Source organism: Triticum urartu, chromosome 7A (genome assembly GCF_056163025.1).
Source record: "Triticum urartu cultivar PI428250 chromosome 7A, HENAU_Tu73, whole genome shotgun sequence".
Lineage (NCBI taxonomy): Eukaryota > Viridiplantae > Streptophyta > Magnoliopsida > Poales > Poaceae > Triticum > Triticum urartu.
The window spans coordinates 471,825,614-471,837,056 of NC_141879.1; the positions used below are offsets into that span (position 1 = coordinate 471,825,614).

At 43.6% G+C, this 11,443-nt stretch overlaps 1 protein-coding gene across 1 annotated transcript; it reads left to right on the plus strand.

Moving 5' to 3' along the window:
- Positions 1 to 10,079: 10,079 nt before the first annotated feature.
- On the plus strand, positions 10,080 to 11,056 carry LOC147960002 (uncharacterized). Its single transcript, XM_087535823.1, has 3 exons — positions 10,080 to 10,238; positions 10,318 to 10,396; positions 10,764 to 11,056. The coding sequence occupies exons 1-3, from the start codon at positions 10,080 to 10,082 to the stop codon at positions 11,054 to 11,056; spliced, it is 531 nt and encodes a 176-aa protein (XP_087391949.1).
- The last annotated feature ends 387 nt before the right edge of the window (positions 11,057 to 11,443 follow it).

Below are 11,443 nucleotides of genomic sequence, written 5' to 3' on the forward strand. Positions count from 1 at the left end.
CAAAGGGGGAGAAAATGTATAGATCATAGGCTTCGAGAGAGAGTGTTGCTTAGAGAGAGTGTTGCATTTGTTCTCTCTTGCGTTTCTCCTTGGTGGTTGAACTTTATTATCTGCTCGGTGGAGATACTTTATGCTTGTGTGTGATACTTGGATGATCATGTGTTTGATCATATACTACCTTTATGCTTGTTGGATGACATTATCCTTTTATATTCCATATGATCACTCACTTTGCTTGGTGATGAGTGCATGTATTTTAATTATTATCATTTTGAGCACTCCACCAAGATGTATGTGACATGGAAGAGTAACCCATGATCCTAACTCTTTGTGCATTTGTAGTCCAAAGAAAATCTTAAACTATGCACAAATTTAGGGGGAGCTCTTGCTTTTCACATACTTCTCAAAGCGACAATGTTTTTCACTCTTATTATCATTTGTCGAAGCTTTGATCTATATGATGTCATCAATTACCAAAAAGGGGGAGATTGGAAGTGCAACTATCCCTAGGTGGTTTTGGTAATTCCTAACAACATATAGTTCATTGAGCTAATGCTATTTCAAGACTAATATTTCAGGAAAGCTCAATGATTGGCATGGCATGGATGAGAAAAGTGGACCCCTCAAAACACTAAGGACAAAAGGATTGGCTCAAGCTCAAAAGTTCAAGACTCTACATTTTCTATTTTAGTGATCCAAGGTCACATTGAGTCTATAGGAAAAGCCAATACTATCAAGGAGGGATGAGGTGTTGCTTAATGAGGATCTTGCTCAAAGTGCTTAGTGATATGATCCAAAGCCCTCAACTACTTTCTCACATCCACATATGACCTAAACCAAAAGTCAGACTCGGCCCCACCGATTCTTTCTATCCGGCGCCACCGAGTTCAAATGTCATAGCCACTGCCACAAACCCTAGGCAAATCGATCTCACTTATAGGGATCTCGGTCTCACCGAGATGGGGTTGTAATCTCTCTGTTTCCCTTCGTAACATTTCGGTCTCACCGAGATGAGCGATCGGTCCCACCGAGATTGCAATGTAGACTCTTTGTTTTCCCGTCGTAACGTTTCGGTCTCACCGAAATGAGCGACCGGTCCCACCGAGTTTACCTGACCAACTCTCTGGTTAGCTTATTACCAAAATCGGTCTCACTGAGTTTGTGTAATCGGTCTCACCGAGATTACGTTATGCCCTAACCCTAATCATATCGGTCCTACCGAGTTGCATGCCGGTCCCACCGAAAACCCTAATGGTCACTAGATTTGCAGAATCAGTCTGACCGAGTTTACCAATTTGGTCCCACCGAGTTTGGCAAGTTGTGTGTAACGGTTAGATTTTGTGTGGAGGCTATAAATACCCATCCACCTCCTCTTCATACGGGGAGAGAGCCATCAGAACAAACCTACACTTCCAACTTACTTTTTCTGAGAGAGAACCACCTACACTTGTGTTGAGACCAAGATATTCCATTCTCACCATATGAATCTTGATCTCTAGCCTTCCCCAAGTTGCTTTCCACTCAAATCTTCTTTCCACCAAATCCATATCCTGTGAGAGAGAGTTGAGTGTTGGGGAGACTATCATTTGAAGCACAAGAGCAAGGAGTTCATCATCAACACACCATTTGTTACTTCTTGGAGAGTGGTGTCTCCTAGATTGGCTAGGTGTCACTTGGGAGCCTCCGACAAGATTGTGGAGTTGAACCAAGGAGTTTGTAAGGGCAAGGAGATCGCCTACTTCGTGAAGATCTACCGCTAGTGAGGCAAGTCCTTCGTGGGCGATGGCCATGGTGGGATAGACAAGGTTGCTTCTTCATGGACCCTTCGTGGGTGGAGCCCTCCGTGGACTCGCGCAGCCGTTACCCTTCATGGGTTGAAGTCTCCATCAACGTGGATGTACGATAGCACCACCTATCGGAACCACGACAAAAACATCCGTGTCTCCAATTACGTTTGAATCCTCCAAACCCTTCCCTTTACATTCTTGCAAGTTGCATGCTTTACTTTCCGCTGCTCATATACTCATTGCATGCTTGCTTGAATTATGTTAAGATTGCTTGACTTGTCCAAAGTTGCTAAAATCTGCCAAGAACTAAAATTGGGAAAAGGCTAGATTTTTATTTGGTCAAGTAGTCTAATCACCCCCCCCCTCTAGACATACTTTCGATCCTACAATCTACTACTATTACTCCACTCATCGACCGCTATCCAGCATGCATCTAGAGTATTAAGTTAATGAAAACAGAGTAACGCCTTAAGCAAGATGACATGATGTAGAGGGATAAACTCATGGAATATGATGAAAACCCCATCTTGTTATCCTCGATGGAAACAATACAATACGTGCCTTGCTGCCCCTACTATCACTAGGAAAGGACACCGCAAGATTGAACCCAAAGCTAAGCACTTCTCCCATTGCAAGAAAGATCAATCTAGTAGGCCAAACCAAACTGATAATTCGAAGAGACTTGCAAAGATAACCAATCATACATAAAAGAATTCAGAGAAGATTCAAATGTTGTTCATAGATAGACTTGATCATAAACCCACAATTCATCGGTCTCAACAAACACACCGCAAAAAGAAGATTACATCGAATAGATCTCCACAAGAGAGGGGCAGAACATTGTATTGAGATCCAAAAAGAGAGAAGAAGCCATCTAGCTAATAACTATGGACCCGTAGGTCTGAGGTGAACTACTCACACTTCATCGGAGGGTCTATGGTGTTGATGTAGAAGCCCTCCGTGATCGATGCCCCTTCTGGCGGAGCTCCGGAACAGGCCCCAAGATGGGATCTTGTGGATACAGAAAGTTGCAGCGGTGGAATTAGGTTTTTGGCTCCTTATCTGATCGTTTGGGGGTACGTAGGTATATATAGGAGGAAGGAGTATGTCGGTGGAGCAACAGGGGGCCCACGAGGGTGGAGGGCGCGCCTTGGGGAGGTAGGCGCGCCCCCTACCTCGTGGCCTCCTCTTTTGTGTCTTGATGTAGGGTCCAAGTCTCCTGGGTCTTGTTCGTTGAGAAAATCACGTTCTCGAAGGTTTCATTCCGTTTGGACTCCATTTGATATTCCTTTTCTTCGAAACCCTAAAACAGGCAAAAAACAGCAATTCTGGGCTGGGCCTCCGGTTAATAGGTTAGTCCCAAAAATAATATAAAAGTGGATAATAAAGCCCAATAATGTCCAAAACAGTAGATAATATAGCATGGAGCACTCAAAAATTATAGATACGTTGGAGACGTATCACCCCTCGGTGCATAGTTGTACTGACACATCTTCCTTGTATGGACTTGCCCCATTATCTTTCTTAGGGGTGTGTGGGTGCGTGTGGGGGGGGAACAGAATAACCACATTGCGCCTATCAAACGAGCGCACTGCCGCGTTAGCGTGAGGCCGAGCCGTGGGGAGGGACCCCCCTCTCCCATCCCAGCGAGGCTGAGCTAGGAACGAGCCGTAGCAGGCGACGACGCGGCATGCCGCGACGTCACATGCGGAGGCGAGTCCGTAACATGACTTGCCCCCATTATCTATCTTTACGGGTGTGTGGGTGCGTGTGGGGAGGGATAGAATAACCGCACTGCCCCTCGGTGCATAGTTGTGCTAACACATCTTCCTTGTATGGACTTGCCCCATTATCTATCTTTTTAGGGGTGTGTGGGTGCGTGTGGGGGGAACAGAATAACCGCATTGCGCCTGTGAAACGAGCGCACTACCGCGTTAGCGCGAGGCCAAGCCGGGAGGGAGGGGGTCGGGACCCCCCCTCCCCCATCCCGGTGAGGTCGAGCCAGGAACGAGCCGTAGTAGGCGACGACGCGGCATGCCACGGCGTCGCATGCGGAGGCGAGTCCGTAACATGACTTGCCCCCATTATCTATCTTAGGGGTGTGCGGGTGCGTGTGGGGTGGGGGGAACAGAATAACCGCACTGCACATATCAAACGAGCGCACTGCCGCGTTAGCGCGAGGCCGAGCCGGGGGGAGGGGGTCAGGACCCCTTCCCCCATCCCGGCGAGGCCGAGCCAGGAACGAGCTGTAGCAGGCGACGACGCGGCGTGCCACGGTGTCACATGCGGAGGTGAGTCTGTAACATGACTTGCCCCCGCACCGCACCAAGGGGTATAGTTGTACTAACACATCTTCCTTGTATGGACTTGCCCCCGCACTGTACCGCACCGAGGTGCATAGTTGTACTGACACATCTCTGTAACATGACTTGCCCCCGCACTGCACCGCACCGCACCGAGGGGCATAGTAGTACATGATTTGCCCCCGTTATCTTATCTTCATTTTTAGGGGAAAAACCAGCACCGTTATGAATTATTATTGCATTTGTACTTTTTGATAATTTTTATTGTACTATTGTGAGTTATTATTTGTAGTTTAGCTGTTTGTTTTCTCCCTCTATATTAATTTTTTTATTGTATTTAATTTTTGCAATTATCTTTGGTAACTGCCTAGATATAGTGGGCTTCGCCACGGTTCTGGGCTTTAGCCGTCGGTTTTCTCCCACTCACCTTTTAACCTCCGCTCTCCCCCGTTCCGCTCTGCTCCCCTCTCCAAATCGATTCCTTCTTCGTTCCCCTCTTCTCGTAGAGAAGTTGCTTCTCCTGTTTCGCCACGGGAGCGTCGGCCGGCGGGTTGAACCCCAGGGGTGGAGGTCTGGGTGCTCTGTTTGCTCCTTTTGGTCTGCGATTGACTTCCCTTTCGTCCTCTTATGTACAGATTTTCCCTCTATTTCTAAGCTCTTGCTCTCTTGCTAACTCAGTCTGGATTCGCTAGGGTTCCTTTGCTCTTGAACGAGCGGTTGGCAACGGTGATACTCGATTCTGTGGCAGATTTTGTGTTTGTTTGTAAGAGTTTTGCTTTGTATGGCGTGCTTCGTTTCTGAAATAGGTCAGAGCCCTAATTTTTGTTCATGTGTCTTGCAGATCTGGTTCGGCAGACGTTAGGTCTGTAGATCTCAATGGGTACATCATCCAGTCCGGACAAGTTGAATGGAGGCGATTTTCCCTGTAATTTGGATGATGTTTTAACAAATCTGGTTTTTAGGTTGTATAGGTGTTGTCGTATCGACTTTATAATTTGTATGTATTTTGATAGCTGTTAATTTTGCCCTGGATTGTGTTGTGTGTATCGTTTTGGCGGTTGATGTGTCCTGCAGACAGTTTGTAGTACTGATCACCATCTGTGTTTTGAACTGTTGTACTGGCATTTGAATAGGTTGTAGTAGTCAGTGAAGAACTGGTATGATGTTGAAAGATTTTTCATTCTGAAGTTTGTTGTGCTAGTGGTGGGTTCATATTGTTTTATTGGGTGCTCTTGTAGTGTTCATATAGTTGAACTGATTCCTTGTTCATGTACTTTTTTGCTAATTATGATGTTGTTGCAGATGTTGGAGTGCCGGTGCCTCCTAATTCTGAAAAATCAGAACACTTTCAAGATCTTGTGTATGTTATTTTTGAGACACCAAATCCGCTAGAAGAACTTGCGGATGTTGCTGGTGTTTCCATTATATTTGCTCTTTTTTATTGGCCTTGAATACATAAATATGCTTAGCTACATCAGTTGTTCCTTTTGTTTTGTGTCTGATGTTATGTGCTTTATTTATCTTGTCTCTGCAATGTTAATTGTGTTTTGATTTTATATGTGTGTGCTTATGTTTGTTGGTTTATGCAGTTAATGACAGCCATGGTGCTCCCGAGGACATTGTTGATGTTGTCAAAGATATTAATGATGGAATGTATTCTCTTAACGTTGATGATGTTGATGGCAGCTTGCAGTTGTCTGTTACTCAGTCACAGAGTGTTGATGGCACTGAGCCTATTACTCAGGCTGAGGATGTTCCTATGCACTTACAGCTCGAGGATGAAAGGATAAGAAAGAAGAAGTGTGATTTCAAAAGGAGAAAGGAGTTGGAACGGCGTCAAAAGGCTGCATGTGTTCAACGAAGTGATCGGGATGTTGCTCAAGCTCCTAAAGGTGTAGGTGATGAAAGTGGCGACGTGGCCTTTTCAACTGTTGATGCTGGATCTCATGGAAGTGACATGCCTGTGAAGACAAATGTGATGCAAACTCGTTTGACGCAAGTGTTTACTGGTGATGAAGTTAAGGAGAAGAAAGTTGTTTTGAAGAGGAAGATGTCAGATCGAAATCCTGATGGAACACAGAGGCGTAGCCCACGTGTGAAAGCTGGTTCCCAACCTGGTAATAGCAAAGCTGATGGGGATAGTGTTGCTGTGAAGATTGGTCCAAGCAAACTTGGTGGCTCCCCTGTCCGTCGTAGTCCACGGGTTTTCACAAATAAGAAGCCTTCTTCACCTCCTCCTCCAAAGCGCCCTTTGTTGAAAGAAAATAATAAGCGTAAAGTTCATCCTGCGAAGGTGAACAAAGGTGCGAAGAAGCGTGCTCGTGTCGAAGCTGAAGACGTTGTATCTGAAGAAGATGATATCAAAGTTGATTCTCAAGATGAATTTGCAGTGGTACGTGTTTTGTACTGTATGTGACTAACTAGTTGTACTTGCAATGATTTAATTGTGTCTGGGCTGGTATGCTGGCCAGGCGAGGCTGGTCATTGTTTGCATCAATCGAGGGTGGTACTGATGTTGTTTCAAGGGTTGAACTTGTGCAATCTTTTCTTTTTTCTACTTGCCTTTATATGCTTGTTTTGTTTTCTATATTCATTTATTTAATGTGTGTCTTCTTTATTTTCAATTACATCCTGTTAGCGTTATGAGTCCGGTCAAGCCGGTGGGAGGCAATGCCGGAAAAGTTGCCTTGGATGAAGGTGACCAACGGAAATTTAACTTGACTGTGCGATGTTCGTTGGGAGAGGTTGAAGCTTGTGCTAAATTGCTTGAGAGTCGGCATGTGGCTAGGGTTCGTGCAACTGGTTTTGGTTCTATCTTCAATTGGAGGGTGAAGTCTAACATTTCCCGCCCTCTGATGGGAGTTTTGTACCTGAGGATAGATCCTGATATGATGACTCTTGACATGGGTGAGGTTAATAAGAAGCTTCACATCACTAGCGATGGTATACAACAATTATTTGGGTTCCCTCGTGGTGGTCGTTCTCCGCCAAGGCCGTCAGAGGATGGATATGACGATGCTCTGATGAAGTTAAGATCGGAGCTTGACATTAGCAGGAACAAAGATATCAAGACAAAGGATTTGAGGAATAAGCTCAAGGTGCTAGTTAAGGATCCTAGCAAAGATGACCTTGCTCTGAAAGTGTTCTTCATTATTGTGTTTATGAAGGTTGTGTTGCCTGATGTTGCCCCGCGTGTTTCCAGAGAGGCAGCAATGTTTGAGGGTCTCGTCTTTGTGGACATGGCTAATATGGATTATTGTCAGCTGATGGTTGATGATCTTAGAAGGGATGTTGCCAGGTACCAAGATGGTGTTACCCTTGGGAAGGCAATCATAGGCTGTGCTATAGGGCATGTACTAATGTACCTTGACTGCCTTATTCGTGGCAAGACTGCGGAGCCTGACATGCGAGTCCCCCGCATATGTTTCGTGGATCCTGTCAAGCTTTCTGATCTGGTTGATGCAAATTTGATAAAAAAAGGCAATGCAGATCCAAAGACTTGGGTGTTTGGGAAGCTTCCGGTGAGTTTTATTTCTTTTGTGTCTTGCAGACCTTTTTTTATTTAGGTATAACTATTTTTGCTGGAGTGAACATGTGTCCCGCAGATTTACATGTTCAGATTTTGTCATTTCTTAAGCTTTGTGAGGTTTAGGTACGATTTTTAGTACTGTTGTTTCATGTGTGGTTGAACTGAATATCTTTGTTCAACTGTCCTGTCGGTAAATACTAACAAATTGGCACTGATGGTTAAAGATTGATAGTGCTGTTGATTTAAATATGTTAATATCATGTTTTATTTTTCCCTGTGTGTTACATTGATTAATTAACTCTTTTTTCCGCTTGTTTGTAGTGGAAAACTCAAGAGGAGGTTGTTTTTTTCCGAGTGTATAAACGGCCAGTCCTGGAGATGCCGTCGTCTCAGGTTCCCGAGTTTTCATCTATGCACGATGAGTTGAGAGATGGTCGTGGTGTTGAGGGTGCTGGTTATATTCCCCCTGGCCCTAGTAATGCTAATACTTCATAGAGGCAGGATTTTGGTATTGATGTTGTTGTTTCTGTGTTGGAGCACGCTGAGCATGTTTTAAGTAATGTGTGCTCTGAGCTGCCAAAGGTCCCAACGACAGCTGAGCGTCTGAGCTGTATCAATGGTATCCTTCCTGAAGATCATCAATTTAACGCTAAGGAAGCAGTGGACTATATTGAGATGGAGAGCATTTTTATTGGTGATATGCGTGACGATGCTGCTGATCAGAGCTCGGTTCGTCTGTTGAACAACATGAAGTGTTTCAAAACTATGTAGGACTCTCGCTGCAAGCCATATGAAGAAAGTCCAGATGTTGTTATCAGGCAGATTGAGCAGGATGAGGCTGCTGCCACTGACAGTAGGGCTGGTGATGGTACCGAGGTTAATGTTTCTGATCACGAAACGAATGATGTTGGCTTGGAGCGCCCTCGGTGTTTGTAATTTTTACTATGTTGTTCTGCTGTCAGTATTGTAGTTGAACTTTCTCATCTTCATCTGTTTATTAATTTTTCTTCCATGCAGATTGAGTAGGATGAGGCTGCTGCCACCGACAGCAGGGCTGATGATGGTACTGAGGCTAATGTTTCTGATCACCATCCGAACAATGTTGGCTTGGAGCACCCTGTTGTTGATGTGAGTCAGTCCTTGGTGTTTGTATGTTTTTACTATGTTGTTCTGCTGTTAGTATTGTAGTTGAACTTCCTCATCTTCATTTGTTTATTAATTTTTCTTTTCATGCAGGAGACCAGTCATAATGTTGAGGCTGCTGTTGACAGTGGAGTTAATGATCCATCTACTGATAAGTGCAAGGTTTTTTTATTTTTATTGTGTTTATACATATTTCTTGAATTTTCATGCGAACCAATGTGCCTTGCTTGTTCATTTTCTATCCCACACCGTTAAGAGTTTGCAGGTGATACCTACCTTTTTTGTTACTGTGGTTTAATTCCTTGTGTTTATTTGTTGCTAATAATAGCATTGTTTTTTTGCTTCATTACATATGAATCAGGGTCCTGTTGTTGGCAACGAGCCTTGTTCGCCCGTTGGTGATGTTCCTTTGAATGTTAGCAGCAGCAAGATCAATGATGTTGTTGTGAATGCTTCTAAGGTTTGTTTTTCTGTGCACCTCTTGCTAGCTTATTTTTTATTGTTAATTTTGCTCATATTATTCACTTTTTCTGAATTTTTATTTCTTCAAATGACTGATGTTGAGCGTGAGGCTGTCCTTAGTGGTGGAGATGATGCTCGTGGTGTTCCATTGAGTAGTGGGCGCGCTGTTGGTACCAAAGTTGTTGATGAGGTTGTTGGTGCTGCCAGCATACTTGATGCCAAATCGTCTGGTGTTGGTATTGCTGGAAATGAAAATGTTTCTGATTGTGAAGATTTCCCGCCAGAGAATTTCCCGCCTGGAGGTCTTGATTAAGGTGATGTATTGGAAGATGCCTCTCGCGTGGAGGAGGTGCCATCCGAGGATGATGATTTACTTCTGTGCATTTCTTCTGGCCCCTTGACGTAGGAGGCACTCGTGTCATCCCAGGATTTTCTTTCTATAGACCCTGAAAGCGCAGCGATATTGGTGTCCTCTCAAGATCTCCCATCGTCAAACCCTAAAACTGGAGGCATATTGGTCTCATCACTGGAACTACCGTCGTCGTCAAACGCTGATAGTGCAGGTAAGGACTTGTAAATGAGGCGTACTTCTCAATTTTTGCATTTTGGACATGTTCACTTGTAGTGCTTGAACTTATTATTTTTCTTCTTTTTATGCAAGGAGAAAGTGGTAATGTTGTTAAGGTTGATATGTTTTTCTTCGTTGTTATGAGGTTGCGCACGAACCGTACAAAATGGTTAGTCTGGGATTTTGCCCGTACCATTTTTGTCTCTTTTTATTTCTCTCATATGATTATTTTTGTTGTTGCGGTAGTTTTAATTCATCTAATTTTTTGTGTTTTCAGTCACAAGCCGATGTTTCAAAATGAAGAATGTGATGCCAGTGTTGGTTCTATTGCTAAAGCGTTTGTCCCCACTGGCATGCTCAACTCAGATAGTGCTGACGTTGTTTTATATTCTCTACGTCAGAAGTACCGAGACACTGACAAGTTGATAGTTCCCAGATGGGTGACGGTCAGTAATTTGCTTTGTAGATAGAATGATAACTTGTTTTGCCAATTTTCTAACTGATATTGTTCTTTTTGTACAACAGACCAAGATCCATGATGGAAATATTGATTCCAATGTGCTAAATTGGTTCACGAGATCAGGGTCTGATGGTTTTGACCAAGTAGGTGAAACTTGAACTTTTTGTACTCGCGAACTAGAACTGTCATGTTTTCTTGCAAGTTTGGAAGGTGGGGGAGTGAACTTGAGTAGCCTGCTTTTACCCCTGAACTTATGAATGATGTGTGCTTCTTTTTTGAAAGTTGAACTTATTGTCGCAAGGAAATTGAACTAATATGTTTGTTGCAATATAAACTTGAGTAGCATTTATTTTTTGTAGTGTTTTGCTTACTCAATTAGAACTTATGATTATCTGATTTTTGTTTGTACTTCTGAATTTCAATTTCCTTATTTATTTTATTGTTTGGAGGCTGAATTTTTTGTTTCACTATGATTTGTTAAATTCATTTTTCCTCTGCAATTTTTGTCGGCTTCTTTTCCCTACTTTTGATCCGCCGTCATTTGCGGCTCCCATGAAGCCTAGCGACGTATCTGGTCATTGGTGCTTGATTGTTCTGAATTTGAGGTTCCGTCATTTCGAGTGTCTTGATTCACGGCGCGATGAAACCTGGAGTGATGCAGATAGATTCTTAAGGACTATGACAGATAACATCAAGAAGCTTTGGAGGGAGTCCAGCGTAGACAGGGCCAAACCGTTCTCACCGGTGCATATTGATGGTTTCTCTTGCGAGTTTGTGCGGCTGCCGCAGCAGAAAAACACGTGAGTATCTGTTTTTAATGATTTTTTGTTAGTTGTTTTTGTTGCTGGGAGGGTGGTGTTCCTGTATTTTCATATTTGTGATGTACCCTTTTGTATTTTCTTTTGTTAACAGGCATGATTGTGGATTCTTTATGCTACAAAGCTAGAAGACCTATCATTGCCGGGAGGATGGAATGATTGAAATGTTGGATTATAGCCATGAAGACATTCTTGACATTAGGAAGACTTTCCTGTATACCTGCGCATTTAGTGATCTGTTTGATGTTGACTTTCGTGGTTTGTTTGGCATCGAACCCTGTACGTAATGCAAGTCCTTTTGTAATTTTTTGCAGCTTGTACTTCTTGATTGGTACTGTCATGAATTATGCATTTGAACTTTACCCTTGATGCG